Below are 21847 nucleotides of genomic sequence, written 5' to 3' on the forward strand. Positions count from 1 at the left end.
ATGAGATGATGGAGTGACAAATGAAAACCCAGGCCTGCTAGGAAAGGAAGTTGGAACAGGACCAAGGGACACACTGAAGGAAGACAAGAAAGAGAGAGCACAGGCAGAACACATGAGGCTAGCAGGGTAATAGGGGAGATGCTGCAGAACAAGATCCCTGAAGCTGGGGTAGTTGATTACAGAATAGGCCGTACCCCAAAGGCTTAGAGGAACAACTGGTACTTTCAGAGATGTACTGTCAATGTTACTTCTGTAGAGAAATGTGTTACTAAGCAATGCAAGAACTCAAAAAAATTGAAAAATCCTGGACTATTTAATGGGAAGTGTCCTGAGGGTATAGCTGTACTTTGTCACAGTCATGTGTTCAGTGGTTGTTGCCATGTTGATACTGTCAGGACATCAAACAGAATTAAAACATGTTCATAAGGAAGAGTTGCCATCTAATTTGTTTAAAATAGATGGATGGATATTTAAATGGATATTTAAATAGATGTGCATTGATTACTGGGAAAGGCAATCATGACGTGTATATCTGCCACCCATAAAGCTGGATGAATGAAATATTATTATGCCCTTGTTCAGGTGCAACTCATCTGTCCGGGTTAACTCACTTTCTCTGACAGAATGGAAAGGAGAAAAACTGTTATAGAAAGACTGTGCTTTGCCTTTGCTTTCAGGTGTTGCTGTGGTCAGCTCACCAACCAGCATATCCCCCCTCTGCCAAGTTCAACAACACCCAGCAAAAATGGAGAGGATGACAAACAGGTGGAGGCACAGCCCGAAAAATGGTCTGTCAGCAAACACACCCAGAGCTACCCAACCGATTCATATGGGATTCTAGAATTCCAGAGCGGCGGATACTCCAACAAGGCAATGGTAGGAGGGGCTTTAGGAAACAGAAGTCACTGAGATTGCAGCCTCCAACAGAAGCTCAGCTTCCCAGCTTCCCAGACTGCAGTTACCTGGGTTTTTCTCCAGGGGTGTGGCTCAAGATAGTTCATTGCAAAGCCAGGAGATACATCTGAGCACATATTTTAGCCATGAGATTAGGAAATTGGACACCATTGTAAAGATTTAGAGTGTCCTTTAAATCCATACCAAAGTTTGTCAAATAAAATCCTGTTTTGTTCAAAATACCACCACATATAGTCTTCTGGAATGGTACCCAATGTATTGATATGGGGACAAAGAAGCAATTCACAGGGACCAAAGCATGTGGATTTTTAACCTCTTCTTCACCTTGAGTGGAAGGTCAAGTCCAGGGATGGGCCCGCGATCCCCACCCAATTTGGCCAGCGGCCAACTCATTCAGCAACATCCTTGCCCAATCTCTCAGTACCTGGTTCTAGCAGAGTCAGCTTCAGTATTGATTCCCCCAAGGTTAGGGTTGCAAGATAAAACACAGGATGCCCAGTTAAATTTTTTTTTTTTAATCTTCATTTTATTGAGATATATTCACATACCACGCAGTCATACAAAACAAATCGTACTTTCGATTGTTCACAGTACCATTACATAGTTGTACATTCATCACCAAAATCAATCCCTGACACCTTCATTAGCACACACACAAAAATAACAAGAATAATAATTAGAGTGAAAAAGAGCAATTGAAGTAAAAAAGAACACTGGGTACCTTTGTCTGTTTGTTTGTTTCCTTCCCCTATTTTTCTACTCATCCATCCATAAACTAGACAAACTGGAGTGTGGTCCTTATGGCTTTCCCAATCCCATTGTCACCCCTCATAAGCTACATTTTTATACAACTGTCTTCGAGATTCATGGGTTCTGGGTTGCCCAGTTAAATTTTAATTTCAGATAAACGACAGATAATTTCCTATAAGTATGTCCCAAATATTGCATGGGACATACTTACACTAAAATTTTTTCATTGTTTATCTGAAAGTCAAATTTGCCTGGGCATCTTGTATTTTTATTTGCTAAATTTGGCATCCCTACTCAATTTCTCCTTCAGTCACTTAGCCACAGAGTCACATAGAGAGGCCAAGAGGGAGGGGAAAAAAGCCAGACATTTCTTACTTGGACATGAACCATAAGGCTTTTACTATTTGACACAAGAAATAAAACCAAGGATAGGTGCTCAGTGTCACACACTATTTTGCAGTATATCCGTGTATCCTATGACACCAAACCAGATATGCTACTTCATCTCATGGTCAAGGACTGGCAGCTGGAACTCCCCAAGCTCTTAATATCCGTGCATGGAGGCCTGCAGGACTTCGAGATGCAGCCCAAGCTGAAGCAGGTCTTTGGGAAAGGCCTGATCAAGGCTGCCATGACCACAGGGGCCTGGATTTTCACGGGAGGTGTCAGTACAGGTAAGAGCAGCCCCTTTCCCTCTCTGAAAATACACATGCTCTGAATGCATTATGGTTCCCAAAGAGCTTTCTAATAACCAAGAGCAAACACCAAAACAAATCGCATCCTGGTAAAATTCACAACAAAATGAAAAGGTTTCACTCTGAAGCTTGTTTTCTATTCTGGTGTGATTTATTTCTTAAACAGCAAGTATAATAATATACCATTGGTCAATATTTCTGGCTTACCCACTAAGTGCCAGTCCTCAGGCCTGTTCAAGCATTATCTTCATTAAGCCTCTTGACAGTGTGTCCTCTATTTTATGGGAGAGGAAACTGGGACAGGGAGAGGTTAAGTAACATGACAGGCAGACTGGCTGAAGGCACCTAAGAGCAGCCAAATGGACCTCGGTTACTTCCATCTTGGGACCTTGGAAAGGTGTAAAGGAAATCCCTGCACAGTAGCTTTTGCTTGGGTTTTCCCTTTTCTGGGAGCCAGTGCAGGATTACTGCCTGCCAAGAGCTGTGACTTCCAATGTACTTCTTCTAGTGATAAAGACCATTATCTCTACACTGCTCCTCAGGGAATATGGAGATCCCATAGAGAAGGGACCCCTAGGGCTTGTATATGGCAATGTGCTGGATAGGAGACCAGTCTACAATATGACTACGGCTGCTTGCAGGTGTCATCAGCCACGTGGGGGATGCCTTGAAAGACCACTCCTCCAAGTCCCGAGGCCGGGTTTGCGCTATAGGAATTGCTCCGTGGGGTATCGTGGAGAACAAGGAAGACCTGTTTGGAAAGGATGTAAGTATTTGCTTTCCAGACATTGGCAATTTTTTTAAATGCAAGTCTTTATTTTGAGATTGGTGGATTCACATGCAGTTGTAGGAAATGATACAGAAAGGTCCTATGTGCCTTTTACCCAGTTTCTCCCTATGGTAACATCTTACAAAACTATAACACAATTCCACACCCAGGGTTTTGACATTGATGTGGTTGAGACACAGAACATTCCATCACTGCCAAGATTCATTGTGCTGCCTTTTTATAGATGCACCCACTTCCCTTTGGCCCCCATCCTCTCCTTAATCTCTGGCACCACTAATCTGTTCTCCAATTCTGTAATTTTTTCATTTAAATAATGTTATATAAATGGGTCATACAGTAGGGAAGCTTCTCGTGTTGGCATGTTTCACTCAGTGTAATTATCTGGAGATTCATCTAGGTTGTTGTGTGCATCTATCAACTGTTTATTCATTTTTATTGCTGAGCAGTTTACCTTGGCACAGCTGCACCATGGTTTGTTTAGCCACTCATCTGTTGAAGGACAATTAGGTTCTTTCCAGTTTGGGATTATTATGAATAAAGCAGTCATAAACATTCATGTACAGGCTTTTTGGTGGCCGTTAAGTTTTCATTCCTCTGGGATAAATGCTGAGGCATGTAATTTCTGAGTCATGATTATCTAAAATGCCAGGTCATCATTATCTAAAATCATTTAATTTTTTTCCATCTTAATACAGCAATCTTTAAATCACACTTCAATACATAGGGTAGAGAAGTGAGAATAGATTCAAGTACACAATTAGATGAAGCGGTTGTTACACACATACATATCCCACTTGCTTCCCCCATTAGTCTTCATGTCTGAGTTCTGCAACTCTGATTTGTCTTGTGCATTTTTACCAGGTAACAAGAGTGTACCAGACTATGTCCAACCCTCTGAGTAAGCTCTCGGTGCTCAACAACTCCCACACGCATTTCATCCTGGCTGACAATGGCACCCTGGGCAAATATGGGGCCGAAGTAAAGCTGCGCAGACAGCTGGAGAAGCACATCTCTCTGCAGAAGATCAACACAAGTGAGTTCTGGTGAAGGCCATGGCTCCCTACCATTGGACTGCTGGCCCCACCATGAGAACCCAGGCTGTGGAAGAAACTGCTCGTGGGGCTTGCTGCTCATCTATCCCTTTGGGGTTATTTATTTATTTATTTTTAATTTTTTTTCTAAGTGTAGTTGTAGGCTAACAAAAAAGTCATGCAGAAAATACAGAGTACCCATATATCCCCCTCATACACAGTTTCCCCAATTAGTAACATTTTGCATTAGTGTGCTACATTGAACAATTGATGAAACAATATTATTACAATCATATTATGAACCAAAGCCCATAGGTTATATTAGGGTTCACTGTTTGTGTTGTATGATTCTATGTTGTTGTTGTTGTTTTAATTTTTATTGTGGTAACAAAAGCACAACATAACCACTTTCAAAAGTATACAATTTAATGGTGTTAATTACATGCACAATATCATGCTATCAACGTCATCCATTACAAAACTTTTGCATTACCCCAAACAAAAACTCTGTACCAATTAACCATTAACTCCCCATTCCCCACCCCTGTCTCCGTCCCCTAGTAATCAGTATTCTAATTTCTGACTCTTTGCATTTGCATACTCTATATCATATCAGAGAGATCACACAATATTTATCCTTTGGTGTCTGGCTTATTTCACTCAACGTGATGTCTTCAGGGTTCATCCATGTTGTGGCATCTATCAAAACTTCATTCCTTTCTACAGCTGAATAATATTCCATTGTATGCACACACCACATTTTGTATATCCATTCATCAGTTGGACACTTGGGTTGTCCCTTTGGGTTTTTTAAGTATTAACCTTGATTCTTGTTAAAGCAGCAGAAAATGACTTGTTAGAGCAGCTCCATTACTTTAGTCATGTTCCGAATTGCAGTCCTTGAGCTACATTATGATGCTTTGCCCCAAGTTCATAAGGACGGTTGACGTGGTTTTTGTGGAGATGACATGGTCCATTGTGTTGCCTGATGTTTCTTGTTCTCTGCAATTTTAAAATGTTTTAGGAAAAAATGTCTCAGTCAGACTTAGTAGGATTCCTTCTATCAGCTGATGAGTAATGCAATCATTAAACGTCTCTGTAGCTTGGGGTGTCTCTTGGAGACAAAGATGGGCTGGGTAGGAAAACCATCTACATCTGAGGGGCATCGCCTGTGCTGATCCACAGGGTCAATCCAAGGGGAGCCGCTGCTATCAGAACACTGAGGTCAGACCAGAGAGAAAGTAGCAACTGCCAAGAAACAGCAGTAACTGGTAGAATCAAAGTAACTGGTTTACCATGGAATTGAACTGAGAGCTCAGAAATCAACCCTCACGTTTATGGTCAACTGATCCTTCTCAAGGAGGCAAAGAACACTCAACTGGGAAAGAAAAGCCTCCTTAACAAACAATGTTGGGAAAAGTGGATCTCCATTTGTAAAGAGAGAGAGAGAAGACCTCTATCTCACACCTATACAAAAAATCAACTCAAAAACGGATCAAAGACCTTAATCTAAGAGGTAGAACTATCAAATTCCTAGAAGAAAACATAGAGAAGCATCTTGAGAAACTTGTGTTAGGTAATGGTTTCTTAGATGCTATATCCAAAGCACAAACAACAAAAGAAAAAATAGATAAATGGGACCCCATCAAAATTAAAAACTATTGTACCTCAAAGGATTTTTTCATGAAAGTAAAATGACAGCCTACACAATGGGAGAAAATATTTGGAAACTGCATATCCAATAAAGGTTTAATATTCATAAGATATAAAGAAATCTTTCAACTTAACAATGAAAAGGCAAACAAACCAATTTAAAAATGGGCAAAAGACTTGAACAGACATCTTTCTAAAGAAGGTATACAACTGGCCAGAAAGCACATGACAAGATGCTCAATATCATTAGCCACCAGGGAAATGTGAATCAAATATACAATGTGATGTCATTTCACACCCATTAGAATGGCTGCTACTAAAAATGGAAAATTACAAGTGTGGGAGAGGATATGGAGAAATAGGAACATTCATTCATTGCTGGTGCAATGTAAAATGGTTCATCTGCTGTGGAAAGACAGTTTGTCATTTCTTCAGAAAGTTAAGTATAGAACTACCATATGAACCAGCAATCCCACTTCTAGGTATATACCCCCAAAGAATTGAAAGCAGGGACTTGAACTGATATTTGCATACTGATGTTCATGGTGACATTATTCATAATTACCAAAAGGTGGAAGCAACCCAAGTGTCCATCAGCCAATGAATGGATAAATAAAATGTTCTATATACATGCAGTGGAATATCATTCAGCTGTAAAAAGGAATGAAGTCCTGATACATGTGACAACATGCATGAACCTGGAAGACATCACGTTGACTGAAATATGCCAGCCACAAAAGGACAAATATTGTATGTTCTCACTGATTTGAAACAATTAGAATAAGCAAATGCATAGAGTCAGAATATAGCATATGGGTTCCCAGGGGATGAGGTGGGGATAGGGAATGGGAAGTTAAGGTTCAAAATGTGCAGGGTTCCTATTTGAAATGATGGAAATGTTTTGGTAATGAATGGTGGTGAAGGTAGCACAACACTGTGAATGCAGTTAACAGCCCTGAATTATGTATCTGAATGTGATTAAAAGGGGATATGTTAGATTGCATATATAGTAACAGAATTAAAATTTTTTAAAAAATCCACGGAACTACACTACATAAGCTGAACCATGGGCTTTACTTAATGGAATTCAAAAATGTGCTACCATCAGTTGTAACAGATGTTCCACACTGATGCAAGGCGTTGGTGGTGAGGTGGTGTATGAGAATCCTGTATTTTATGCATGATTATTCTGCAAACAACTTCCCTAAAAAGAAAAATATAAGATACAAAAATTAACTGGTTTAATCTCTCAGAACATGTTTATACTCCAACAATTCTTTTCATCAAGTGAACTAAATTGTTAAATGATCTTAAAGAGCATTTTGTTTTCACCAATACTGATAAGATTTTTGTGAAAGATAATCTAGGCCTGAAAAAAAATGGTCATTACAAAGTATAATTAAAATGGCAGTAATACTGTGCACATGGTTAGAATGGGGCTTGTGGATTTTCAAGAATCAGATTTGATTGATACACTGGTTGATACTGTGTATTATGCCCTCACAGTTTTAATTCTTGTGTACTTGTAAGTTGCACCCCTCCCAGCTTCATCTGGCCATGTGATCTGTGGGCTTCCCTTTGTCATCCTTTGCCTAGGGCTCTGAGTGGGGCGAGGACAGCAAAGGGGTGCTCAGCGGTCACCTCCACAACACAGCTGCGGGGAGCCCAGCTTAAACCAAGAAGAACCAGTTCAGCTCTGTTTCTGGAAAAGAAGGCAATTCAGCCCTCATTTTCCTGAAGATCTAAAATAGCAAGCCTTGAATGGGTGGGAAATGTGAAAACCCAGTCGACTTTTTTTTTAGAGACATTGTAGGTCATGCATATAATGTAGAGTTCCCATATACCACCCTATTATTAACCTCTTGTACTAGTGTTACATTTGTTGCAATTCATGAAAGAACATTTTTATGATCATACTATTAACTATAGACCATCGTTGGGATAGAGTTCTTTTTATGTTGTACAGCTCTATTTTTTTTTATTTTGAAATAAATTCAAAGTTATAGGAACAGTTGCAAAAACAATACCAACCCCATACAAAGAATTCCATCATACCCTGATCCCCCGCCCCCAATAGCTCAATCCACCAACCTTAACATGCTGTCACATCACAATTTCTTTCCCTCCCTCCCTATCTATCATCCATCATCTATTGCTCTGTCTTCTGAACATATGAGAACTAGCTGCACACATCCTTGAGCATTCACTATAATTCACGTATACACTTCCCATGAGCAACAACATTCTTTTATGCAATCCCATTAAGCGCAGCTACGAAGTACAAGAGATTCAACAATAATACAAAGCTTACATTCTATATTTCCTTTTCCTTATGTCTCAACTGTGTCCATTTGGGCCACCTGTCCTCTATCCTCCAATCCCATCCAAGTTCATCCTTGGCATTCAATCATCATCATTTTTTTAATTTTTATTTTATTTTATTTTATTTTATTTTTTTTTTCAGTTGTGAAAACATACATACAGCCTAAATCTTCCCATTCCACCCCCTCCCTAGCCTTCCATTAGTGGGATTAATCACCTTTAGAATGTTGTAATGCTCTTTCCCACCATCCATTACTAGAAATTTCCCTTCACCTCAAACAGCAACTCCACCCTCATTTCTTAACTCCGCATTGCCCCTTCCTCCATTTCTCTTAACCCAAACTCTACATTTCATCTCTATGGTTATAGTCTCTGATAATTTCTTTGTGTTTGCTGTGGGGGTTAAAATTAACCTCTTAAATCCATATCAATCTTGTTTTTCTTTGTTACTACCTTCACTTCAATAGGACACATAAACTATGTTCCTATACTCCTCCATTCCCCCACCTTTATATAATTGTCTAAAATTACATATTTTACATTGAGTTCAAAACCACTGAATTGTCATTAGAGTTTGTGTATTTTATATCATGTAGGAAGTAAATAGTGGAGTTGCAGTTCAAAAATTATTGACTTCTATTTGTATTCCATTGTGGTTGGAGAATGTGCTTTGAGTACATTCAATTTTTTTTTTTTTAATTTCTTGAGGCTTGTTTTAAGTCCCAGTTTATGGTCCCTTCTGGAGAAAGAGCCGTGACCACTAGAGAAAAATGAGTGTCCTGGTGCTTTGGGATGTAAAGTACTATATATTTCTGTTAAAATTCTCTGCATCTCTTTCTCATTTCTTTGTTTCTCTGCTGGTAGAATCTGAAGTAGGGCAGGTCTTTTATTGGCAAAGTCTCTCAGCATTTGTTTGTCTGTGAAAAATTTAAGCTCTCCCTCAAATTTGAAGGACAGTTTTGCTGGATAAAGTATTCTTGGTTGGAAATTTCTCTCTCTCAGAATTTTAAATATGTCATGCCACTGCCTTCTCACCTCCATGGTGGCCGCTGAGTAGTCACAACTTAGTCTTATGTTGTTTCCTTTGTATGTGGTGAATTGCTTTTCTCTTGCTGCTTTCAGAACTTGCTCCTTCTCTTCAGTATTTGACAGTCTGATCAGAATATGTCTCGGAGTGGGTTTATTTGGATTTATTCTATTTGGAGTTCACTGGGTATTTATGCTTTGTGTATATATATTGTGTAGAAGATTGGGGAAGTTTTCCCCAACAATTTCTTTGAATACTCTTTCTAGACCTTTAACCTTCTCTTCCCCTTCTGGGACACCAATGAGTCTTAAGTTTCGATGTTTTGTTTTATCTATTGTTTCCCTGAGATCCATTTTGATTTTTTTGATTTTTTTCTCCATTCTTTCATTTGTTCTTTCATTTTCTCTTCTGTGGACTTCTAGGACACTGAGATGTTGTTCAGCTTCCTCTAGTCTTGTATTGTGAATATCCAGAATCTTTTGAATTTGGCCAACAGTTTCTTTTATTTCCATGAGATCTTCTATTTTTTTATTTACTCTTACAATGTCTTCTTTATGCCCTTCTAGGGTCTTCTTTATGTCACTTATATCTTGGGCCATGGTCTTCTTGATGTCCTTTAAATCCTTTGCCATGTTTTCATTCCTCGATTGTATCTCTTTGATTAATTCTGCAAGGAACTTTGTTTCTTCTGATAACTTGATTTGTGTGTTTGGAGTTGGATTCTCCATATCGTCTGGTTTTATTATATGCATTGAGATTTTCTGTTGTTTTTGGCCTCTTGACATTTGCTCTGCTTGATAGGGTTCTTTCAGTTTGTGAAAAAAAAACCTATCTAATTTTTCAGAAACAGTTTGGTGATGTACACTTTCTCTAACTAACCAGCAGATGGCGTCTGTGAGTCACCTATACCTCTCAAGTCAGTTCTCCATCTTGTCCCCGTGGTGTGTGGGGAAATGATTCTTGTGGGGTCCAGCCAGAGAACTCAGCCTTGGTGTGTTGCTGGAGCCCTCCACCCTGAATGCAGGGCACTTGTATGGGTGGCCAGGGAGGAAGGACAGCCTCCATATTCAAATCCCCCCGGTTCCTGGAGATTCAAGGCCACCGCAAGAGTCCAAGCCTTCATTTCATTTCAGCCCCAGCCCCTCTCTCTCGCTGTCCTGCAAACCACTGGACTTGGCGTAGTCCCCCTGCCCAGCTGCGATCTTCCAGGACCTCTGCCAAGGGAATGCCACGCTACGTCACCAGTGCACGCCGTCCCTCAAGGGAAGCCCTGGGCTGCCCGGCCGTGCCAGCTTGCTTTCAGCCTGATGCAAAAATGGCTGAACGGGGCATCTCCACACCCCCCTCCTTGCATAGTTCCTCCTTCCCAGCTCCAGGACAACTGGCGGGGCTCTGGGCTGTGGGCACGGCCCCGGGCAGGAGTTTATCCAGCCCTCCCAGGAGCGAGCTGCTAGCTGCGGGGTTTCTTTCAGCTTCTGGCACTCCCCTCCATTCTCCTGGCCCCAGGGATATCTGCAGCGGGCTATCTTCCAGGCCAGTCACCGAGAGGCCGGTCCAGCCCCCTCTTGCTGTGTTTTACTGCATGGTTTCAACAATTGCAGCTGCAGCCGCTCCTGGGTTTTTCCCTTTTATTTTTTATTTTTTTATTAAAAGAGCCCATTGGTCTCCAGACACCAAACCCTGGCTTCCCCAGATTGCCGCACGGCTGCGGGACTTCCAGCCAGCTTACTCACTCGTTTCCAAATGCGGACTCCCAGTTTCACCAAGTATACAGCCCCTGGGAACTAGCAGATCTCGTCCAGCTGGTGCATCGCTGTAACCGGTATTGTGGGTCACTCTCTGGTCCTTATCTAGTGTTTCTCACAAAGGTGTTCCTTTGCCCTGTCTCACCTAGCCACCATCTTTGTTTCTCCCTCAGCTCTATTTTTTTTTTAATTTTTAGTTTAGTACCATATATACAACCTAAAATTTGTCTGTTCAAATAGTTTGCCCAATTTTTGTATATTTATCTGCAAATTTTGAGATATGTTCACATACCACATAGTCCAGCCAAAGTATACAATCAATGTCTCACAGTATCATCATCTAGTTGTGCAATCACACTCAATTTTAGGCCATTTTCATTTCTCCAAAAAGGAAAATATCATAAGGACATAAGAAAAGAAAATACGAAACATCCTAAATCCCCCATATCCCATACCCCCATTATTGACCCCTAGCATTGGTGTGACACAGTTGCCAACATTGATGAAAGAACATCAAAATATTATTTTTAGCCATAGTCCGTAGACAGCAACAGGTAATTTTCCCCCATATACCACTATATTATCAAGTCTTTTTACAAGTGTCATGCATTCTTCTAGTTCATGCAAGAACTTATTTATATTTGTAATATTAATCAGTGACATATGTGACTCTAAACAACCCCTTTCAACCATATTCACCTACTATACAGCACTATTACTATATTACCAATAATGAGCTACCCTCGCCTCCATCCATTTCCAAACATTTAAACTCAACTTTGTTAAAAGCTCTGTCCACATAAAGCAAAATCACCCCCTTCTCTAGTTTCTGTCTATATCTAGGTAACCCTATAGTTTACATTTTAAGACCCTGAGTTTACATTTTCTAGTTTGTTCATATAAATGAAATCATATAATAATGGCCTTTTGTGTCTGACTCATGTCACTCAGTCTCATATCCTCAAGGTTCATCCATGTTGTCACGTGCTTTAGGACCTCATTCCTTCTTACTGCTGCATAATATTCCATCATAAACATATACCACACTTTGTGTATCCACTCATCTGTTGATGGACACTTGGATTGTTTCCATATTTTGACAATTGTGAATAATGCCACACTATGAACATCAGTGTGCAAATGTCTGTTTATGTCCCTGCTTTCAGATCTTCTTTGCCCAGTTTTTAAATTGGGTTGTTTTCAAGGAACCTAAGATGGTGGCTAGGTGAGACAGGGCAAAAAAACACCTCCATGAGAAATGCTAGATAAAAATCAGAAAGTGACCCAGAACACCAGTTCCAGCAATGCACCATCTGGACAAGGTCTGCTAAATCCACAGGGACTGTGCATTTGGTGAAACTGGGAGTCTGCATTCTGAAACAAGTGAGTAAGCTAGCTGAAAGTCCAGCAGCTGTGCTGCAGTGTGGGGAAAATGTGGGTTGGCATTTGGAGACAGACTAGTTCTTTAAAAAAAAAAAAAAAACTCGGGAGCTGCTGCGGATATGACAGGGAGAACCACACAGTGAAGCATGGCAGGGCTATACCAATGCCCTGGTGGGGCATGGAGGATACCCTTTCCCACACCTGCTGCTGATTTTCTTGGGGCTAGGGGAGCAGAGGAGAGCCAAAAGGAGAAAGAAACCATGCCCCTTGCAGCCATCTCCCCGGAAGGCTGGGGACGCTCCTGCCCGGGGCTGGACCCACAGCCCAGAGCCATGCCAAGAAAACCAGTGTGACAGGGAGTGTTTCCCACAGGACCGTGCACATGCCACAATATTGGCCATGGACAGTGGCCTTTAGTGCACCCACAGCTAATTGTCCCAGAGCTGGGAAGGCAGAGCTGTGCAAAAAAGGGGGAAATTAATACGCAGCATTCAACTATCTTTACATCAGGCTGGGAACACCCCTGCACTGCCCTGCGGCCCAAGGCTTCCCTGGAGGGCCTGCACACACTTGTGATGTGGCACAACCTTCCCTCAGCAGAGGTCCTGGAAGAGCACAGTTGGGAAGGGAGACGCACTTGGAAATCCCAGGGACCCTACACCAATACAAAGGATTTGTGGGTCAGTGGCAAAGACAATCTGTGGCAGGACTGAAATGAAGGCTTAGACTCTTGCAACAGTCTTAAATCTCTGGGAACACCTGGGAGGTTTGATTACTAAAGCTGCCCTGCCTCCCTAACAACCCAGACACATGCCCCACATTCAGGGTGGACAGCACCAACAACACACTCAAACTTAGTGCACCAATTGAACCCCATAAGAACCAGATCCCCACACACCACAAAGACAAAGTTGTGGAGAACAGACTGAGGGTAATAGATGACTCATAGACACCATCTATTGGTTAGTTAGAGAAAGTGTACACCACCAAGCTGTAGATCTGACAAATTAGAGATTAATCTTTGAATAATTCTACATATCCTAAAAGAACCCTATCAAGTAAAGCAAATTTCAAGAGGCCAAAAACTACAGAAAATCTTAAAGCATATGATAAAACCAGATGATATGAGGAACCCAAACCCAAACACCCAAATCAAAAGATCAGAAGAGACACAGTACTTGGCACAATTAATCAAAGAACTAAAGACAAACAATGAGAGCATGGCATAGGATATAAAGGACATGAAGAAGAGCATGGCACAGGATATAAAGGACATAAAGAAGACCCTAGAAGAGCATAAAGAAGAAATTGCAAGAGTAAATAAAAAAATAGAAGATCTTATGGAAATAAAAGAAACTGTTGGCCAAATTAAAAAGACTCCAGATACTCATAATACAAGATTAGAGGATGTTGAACAATGACTCAGTGTCCTCAAGGACCACAGAATGGAAAATGAAAGAACAAAAGAAAGAATGGGGAAAAAAATCAAAAAAGTTGAAATGGATCTCAGGGATATGATAGATAAAATAAAACATCCAAATTTAAGACTCACTGGTGCCCCAGAAGGAGAAGAGAAGGATAAAGTTCTACAAAGAGCATTCAATGAAATTGTTGGGGAAAACTTCCCAAACCTTCCACACAATATAAATACACAAAGCATAAATGCCCAGTGAACTCCAAATAGAATAAATCCAAATAAAGCCACTCCAAGACACATTCTGATCAGACTGTCAAATACTGAAGAGAAGGAGCAAGTTCTGAAAGCAGCAAGAGAAAAGCAATTCATCACATACAAAGGAGACAACATAAGACTAAGTAGTGACTACTCAGCAGCCACCATGGAGGCTACAAGGCAGTGGCATGACATATTTAAAATTCTGAGAGAGAAAATTTTCCAACCAAGAATACTTTATCCAGCAAAACTGTCCTTCAAATTTGAGGGAGAGCTTAAATTTTTCACAAACAAATGCTGAGGGATTTTGCTAATAAAAGACCTGTGCTGCTTCAGATACTAAGGGGAGCCCTACCAACAGAGAAACAAAGAAAGGAGAGAGATAGAGTATTTTAACAGACATATATAGAACATTACATCCCAGGTCACCGGGACACACATTCTTCTCTAGTGATCATGGATCTTTCTCCAGAATGGACCCTATGCTGGGACATAAAACAAGCCTCGATAAATTAAAAAAAAAATTGAATTTGTTCGAAGCACATTCTCTGACCACGGTGGTCAGATAACCATCAGAGACTTGGAGAATTCACAAACACCTGAAGGTTAAAAATGAGGGGGAGGTGAAAACATTCCTGGATAATCAAGAGCTGAGGGACTTCATCACCAGTAGATCAGTCCTACAAGAAATGCTAAGGGGAGTTGAGCAGGCTGAAAGGAAGGGACACTAAACAATTGACTGAAACTACATGAAGAAATAAAGATTTCCAGTAAAGAACACATGGTAAATATAAATACAAATACTGCTGTAATTTTGATTTGTAACTCCACTATTTACTTCCTACAGGATCTAAAATACATAAACGGTAATAATAAATCAGTGGTTTTGGACTCAATGTAAAATATGTAATTTTTGACGAGAACTACATAAAGGTGGGGGAATGGAGGAGTATAGGAACATAGTTTATGTGTCCTATTGAAGGTAAGTTGGTATCAAAGAAAAATAAGATTGTTATAGATTTAAGAGGTTAAATTTAAGCCCCACAGTCAACAAAAAAGAAAGTATCAGAATATGACCATAGAGATGAAAAGTAGAGTATGGGTTATGAGAAGTAGGGGAAGGGGCAATGGGGAGTTAAGAAATGAGTGTAGGCATTCTGTTTGGGGTGAAGGAAAACTTCTAGTAATGGATGTGGGAAGGTGATAGCATTGCAACACTCTAAATGTGATTAATCCCACTAACGGAATGCTAGGGAGGGGTTGTAATGGGAAGATTTAGGCTATATATGTGTTTTCACAAGTGAAAAGAAAAAAAAAGACAGTCTAAATAGATGACAATTAAATGCCAAGGATGATCCTGGATGAGATCTGAGGATGGAGGATAGGAGGCTCAAAGGGGCACAGATGGGACATAAGGAAAAAAAAGAAAATACGGAATGTAAGCTTTATATCAGTGTTGAGTTTCTTGAACTTCTTAGCTGTGCTTAATGGGATTGTATAAAAGAATGTTCTTGTTCATGGGAAATGTATATGTGAATTACATAGCTTGTTCAAGGATGTGTGCAGCTTCCTCTCATGTTCAGAAGACAGAGCAATAGATGATGGATGATAGGGAGGGAGGGAAAGAAAGAAATTGTGGTGTGACAGGATGTTAAAGTTGGTGGATCAGGGTATTGGAGGAAGGGGGTTGGGGTATGCTGGAGTTCTGTGTATGGGGTTTGTATTGTTTTTGCAACTGTTCCTGTAAGTTTGAATTTATTTCAAAATAAAATTAAAAAAAATAAATTGGTTTGTTTGCCTTTTCATTGCTGAGTTGCAGGATTTCTTTACATATTCTCCATTTTAAACCCTGATCAGATACATGGTTTCCAAATATTTTCTTGCATTGGTAGGTTGTCTTTTTACTCTCATTATGAACTCCTTTGATGCACAAAAGTTTTTAATTTTGATGAGGTCCCATTTATATATACTTTTTCTTTTGTTGCTTATGCTTTAGGTGTGAAGTTTAAGTAACCACTGCCTACCCTGGATCCTGAAGATGCTTCCCTGTTTTCTTCTAGGAGTTTTATAGTTCTGGTTCCTTTGATCCATTTTGAGATAATTTTTGTATATGGTAGGAGGTAGGGGTCCACCTTCCTTCCTTGTCATATGGACATCCAGTTTTCCCCAGACCATTTGTTGAAGAGATTATTCTTTCCCAATTGACACCTTTGTCAAAAATCAGTTAGCCATAAATGTGAGTGTTGATTTCTGAACTCTCAGTTTGATTCCATTGGTGTACATTTCTGTCCTTGTATCAGTATCATGCTGTTTTGATTACTGTGGCTTTATAATTAGTTTTAAGCTTGAGAAGTGTGAGTTCTCCACTTTTTCAAGATGTCTTTGGCTGTGCAGGATCCCTTACTCTTCATATAAATTTGATGATTGGCTTTTCCATTTCTGCAAAGAAAGCTGTTGGAATTTTCACTGGGATTGTTGAATCTGAAAATCACTTTGGGTAGAATTCACATCTTAAAAATATTTAGTATTCCAATCCATGCACAAAGAATGTCTTTCCATGTATTTAGTTCTTTGATTTCATTTAGCAAAATTTTGTAGTTTTTGTGTACATGTCCTTTATATCCTTGGCTATATCTATTCATATATATTTGATTCTTTTAGTTGCTATCATAAATGGAATATTTTTCTTAATCTCTTCTTCAAACTATTCATTAGTGTATAGAAACACTAATGGGTTTTGTGTGTTGATCTTGTCCCCCATTTTTCTGAACTTATTTATTAGCTCTAGTAGCTTTGCTGTAGGTTTTTCAGTATTTTTGTGTATGGGATCATGTCATCTGCAAATAGGGAAAGTTTCACTGCTTCCTTTACAATTTGGATGCCTTTTATGTCTTTCTCTTGCCTAATTGCTCTAACTTGAACTTCCAGAACAATGTCAAACTACATTGATGACAGTGGGAAACCTTGTCTTGTTCCTGGTCTTAGAAGGAAAGCTTTCAGTCTTTCCCCATTGAGTATGATGTTAGCTGTGGGTTTCTCATATATGCCATTCATCACATTGAGGAAGTTTCCTTCTATTCCTAGTTTTCTAAGTGTGTGTGTGTGTGTGTTTATCAAGACAGGATCCTGGATTTTGTCAAATGCCTTTTCTTCATCAATTGAGATGATCAGGTGTGTTTTTTCCTTTGTTCTGTTAATGTGGTGTATTACATTTAATGATTTTCTTATTTTGAACCACCCTTGCATACCTAGAATAAACCTCACTTGATCATAGTGTATAATTCTTTTGATGTGCTTTTGATTCAGTTTGCTAGTATGTTTGCATCTATATTCACAAGAGTTATTGGTCTGTAATTTTCTTTTCTTGTGGTATCTTCATCTGGCTTTGTTATGAGGGTGATGACCTCATAGAATGAATTAGGGAATGGTTCCTCTTCAATTTTTTTGGAGAAGTTTGAGCAGGATAGGTGTTAGTTCTTCTTGGAATGATTGGTAAAATTTACCTGTGAAGCCATCTGGTCCTGGGCTTTTCTTTGTTGGGAGGTTTTTGATTACTAATTCAATCTCTTTACCAGTTTATTGAGATCTTCTATTTCTTTTTGAGTCAGTTTATGTAGTTTGCATGTTTCTACAAATGTATCAATTCCATCTAGATTATCTAATTAGATACATTCATTCATACTATTTTCTTATCTAATTAGATACATTCATTCATACTATTCTCTTATAGTCCTTTTTATTTCTGTGAGGTCACCAGTAATGCCCCCCTTTTCCTTTCTGGTTTTAGTTATGTGTCCTCTCATTTTCTTTACTGGTCTAGCTAAAGGCTTGTCAATTTTATTGATCTTTTCAAAGAACCAACTTCCGGTTTTGTTGATTGTCTGTATTGTTTTTTTTTTAATTCTCTGTTTCTTTTACCATCATTGCAATCTTTGTTTTTTCCTTCCTTCTGCTCTCTTTGAGTTTAGTTCTTTCTCTAGATACTGTATCTTTGAGGTAAATTCTCTGATTTGAGATATTCTTTTTTAACGTAAGGATTTAGAGCTATGAATTTCCCTCTCAGCAGTGCCTTTGCAGCATCCCATAAGTTTTGGTATGTTGCATTTTCATTTTTATTTGCCTCAAGATATTTCCTAATTTCCCTCTTTATGTCCTCTTTGACCTATTCATTGTTTAACAGTATATTATCCAATTTCCACATATTTGTGATTTTACCATTTCTCCCTCTGTTATTGATTTCTAGTTTCATTCCATTGTGGTTGGAGAAGATACCTAGATATGATTTAAATATTTTTGAATTTATGGAGACTTGTTTAGTGACCTAATATGTAATCTATCCTGGAAAATGATTCATGTGCACCAGAAAATAAGGTATATTCTGCTGCTGTTGGGTGAAGTGTTCTATGTCTGTTAGGTCTGGGTGGTTTAGAATATTGTTCATGTCTTTTATTTTCTTATTGATCCTCAATCTAGATAGTCTATCCATTATTGAAAGTGGTGTATTGAAGTCTCCTACTATTAATGTAGAACTATCTACTTCTTCCCACAAATCTGTGAGCATTTGCTTCATACATTTTGGGGCTCTGCTGTTAGTTCAATGTATATTTATAATTGTTATGTCTTCTTGTTGAATTGACCTCTGTATCAGCATATAATGACTGTCTTTATTCCTCATAATAGTTTTTGACTTAAATTATATTTTATCTGACATTAATATAGCTACCCCATGTCCCTTTTGGTTACTATTTGCATGATACATTTGTTTATGTCCTGACACTTTCAGCCTACTTAAGTCTTTGAATTAGCATGAATCTCTTGTAAACAGCATAAAGTTGGGTCCTGCTTTTATACCATTCTGTCAATCTCTGCCTTTTGACTGGTGAGTTTAATCCATTTACATTTAAAGTAACTACTGATAATGCAGTACTTCTTTTACCATTTTTTGTTATTTTGTCTTTGTATTATACCTTTTTTGACTGTCTTCCATATTTGCCTACTTCCATATTTATTTGTTTGTTTTTTATTGTACCATTTTGAGTCCCTTCTTATTTCTTTCTATATATTTTTCATGTGTTTTCTTTGTGGTTACATGGGTTTAGAATTTAATATCCTAAACCTGTAACAATCATTTTATTTGCTACCAACTTCTCTTCAATAGCATACATAAACACTATTCCTCTACCCCTCCATTCCCCCACCTTCATTTTTGTACTTGTTATAATTATATCTTGGTACAATGTATGTACAAAACTATCAACTTATCATTCCTTTTCATGCATTTGTATTTTAGCACCTGCAAAAAGTAAGAAATGGAATTACACAGCACACAATACAATAATACTGGCATTTATGTACCCATATGGTTACCTTTACCAGAGGTCTTTATTTCTTTATGCTCCTTTGGTCCACTGCCTATTGTTCTTCCCTCTCAGTTGGAAGAACTCCCTTTAGCACTGCTTATTAAGCAGGTCTAGTGGTAATGAACTCCCTCAGGTGTTGTTTATCTGGGAATGTCTTAATCTCTCCATCATTTTTGAAAGAAAGTCTTACTGGGTATAAAATTCTTGGTTGGCAATTGCAAAAGCAGTGATACTTTGTATCACTGCTTTCTTGCCTCCCTGGTTTCTGATGAGAAATTGGAACTTAATCTTATTGGGATTCCCTTGCACATAACTCATTGCTTCTTTTAAATTTTTTTTTTAATTTTTTAATGAAATTTTATTGAGATATATTCACATAACATACAATCCTTCAAAGTGTACAATCGGTTATTCATAGTTGTGTCTTGATCACCAAATCAATCTTTGAACATTTTCATTACTCCAAAAAAAAACAAAATGAAAATTAGAATAAAAAAGAACATCCAAAACATTCATTCCCATCCTCCCCCCATTGTTCATTTACTTTTTTTCACACTCATTCATTTTTTTTAACTTTATCAAAAAATTTAAAAAACAATAAAAATAAACATTTCAAACGAAGCCAAAACAAAGGAATGAGAAAAAACAAGTAACCTAAAATAACTACTTTTCTGTGAACTTGTTCCTACCATATGCCCCAGAAATTAACAAATCATAGTCATTCCTGAGCATTCCAAGAACATTAAGTTTACCCTCTATAACTGTTCTTATTAGATTATCATTCCCCCTCACTATTTGCTGTCTATCTCTAGGTCCTCTACATTCTACAATATAAAACATTTATTTTACATTTTTCACAGTGTTTACATTAGTGGTAACATAAAATATCTCTCTTTTTGTGCCTGGCTTATTTCATTCAGCATTATGTCTTCAAGGTTCATCCATGTTGTCATGTATTTCACAACCTCATTCCTTCTTACTGCCACATAGTATTCCATCATGAGTATGTACCACATTTTATTTATCCACTCATCTGTTGAAGGACATTTGAGCTGTTTCCATCTCTTGGCAATTGTGAATATTGCTACTATGAACATTGGCATGCAGATATCTGTTCATGTCACTGCTTTCAGATCTTCTGGGTATATACCGAGAAGTGCAATCGCTGGATCGAATGGTAGCTCTATATCTAGTTTTCTAAGGAACTGCCAGACTGCCTTCCAGAGTGGCTGTACCATTATACAGTCCCACCAACAATGAATAAGAATCCCAATTTCTCCACATCCTATCCAGCATTTGTAGTTTCCTGTTTGTTTAATGGCAGCCAATCTAATTGGTGTGAGATGGTATCCCATTGTGGTCTTAATTTGCATCTCCCTAATAGCTAGTGAAGCTCAACATTTTTTCATGTGTTTTTTGGCCATTTTTATTTCCTCTTCAGAGAACTGTCTTTTCATATCTTTTGCCCATTCTATAACTGGGCTGTCTGTACTATTGTCATTGATAACTCATTGCTTTTTACTTGCAGCTTTCAGAACTCTCTCCTGTCCTTGGCATTGGACAGTTTTTTGGGTTGTTTTTTTTTTTTGGCTTTTATAAAGTGGGTTTATTTGGTTATCAATTTAAAGTCCAAAGTCCATAAAAGTGTCCATACAAAGGCATCAACAAGAGGATACCTTCACTGAAGAACTGCCAATGGTGACCAGAACACTTCTGTCAGCTGGGAAGGCACAGGCTGGCATCTGCTGGTCCTTTGCTCCCAGGCTGCATTTCAAAATGGTGTTCTCCAGAACATCTCTGGTTTTCTCTTCACTCCTCTCTTTCAGCCTGTGTGTCCTTGCTTTTTTTCCCAGGATGTTTCTCTCTAGAATCTGGGTGTCCTCTCTTACCTTCTCTTTGTCAGACTCTCAGCTTCATCTCTTAGCTTAGCTTCTCCAAACGTCCTTCTGTCTGCATCTCCAAGTATCTCTAAGCATCTCTGTTAGAACCCAAGCATCTCAGGTCTGTGTCAGCTCTTAGCTCTTTTAAGGACTCCAGTGATCTAATTTAGACCCACCCTGAATGGGCAGGATAACACCTCCATGGAAATAATCTAATCAAAACGTCTCACCTACAGTTGGGTGAGTCCAATCTGCATGGAAACAACCTAATCAAAAGATTAATATGTCTGCTCCCACAAGATTGCATTAAAGAACATGGCTTTTGTGTAGGACATAATATATCCAAACCAGCACAGTGGTCCAATATAGTTGGGCTCTCAATAGATGGAGATTCACCTCAAGGACTGAGTCATATATGTTTCTGAATACAAGGCTATCTTTAAGAGAGTCATCATGTCCCCCAACCTTCTATAAAATGATTGCTGCACATATGAAAATAATGCCAAGTACCATCTTCTCCCACTTACAGCTAGGAAGGATTCAGTGTAAAGATAAGATCAAGGAGAAGAAACATTCTTCCTTCACCCAGGTGGATTTACAAAGCAGCTAGGAAGCCAAGTGTTA

General features: G+C 38.9%; 1 protein-coding gene across 1 annotated transcript in view; it reads left to right on the forward strand.

Moving 5' to 3' along the window:
* The first annotated feature begins 761 nt into the window (after positions 1–761).
* The window catches only part of TRPM1 (transient receptor potential cation channel subfamily M member 1), a 101657-nt gene continuing 80571 nt past the window's right edge, over positions 762–21847 (forward strand). The window contains exons 1-4 of the mRNA XM_037832863.1: positions 762–876; positions 2126–2339; positions 3002–3126; positions 4012–4183. Coding sequence (XP_037688791.1) covers positions 874–876; positions 2126–2339; positions 3002–3126; positions 4012–4183 — 514 coding nt within the window. The 5' untranslated portion in view covers positions 762–873. The remainder of the gene's footprint in view (positions 877–2125; positions 2340–3001; positions 3127–4011; positions 4184–21847) is intronic.

The sequence above is a fragment of the Choloepus didactylus genome, chromosome 4 (genome assembly GCF_015220235.1).
Source record: "Choloepus didactylus isolate mChoDid1 chromosome 4, mChoDid1.pri, whole genome shotgun sequence".
Lineage (NCBI taxonomy): Eukaryota > Metazoa > Chordata > Mammalia > Pilosa > Megalonychidae > Choloepus > Choloepus didactylus.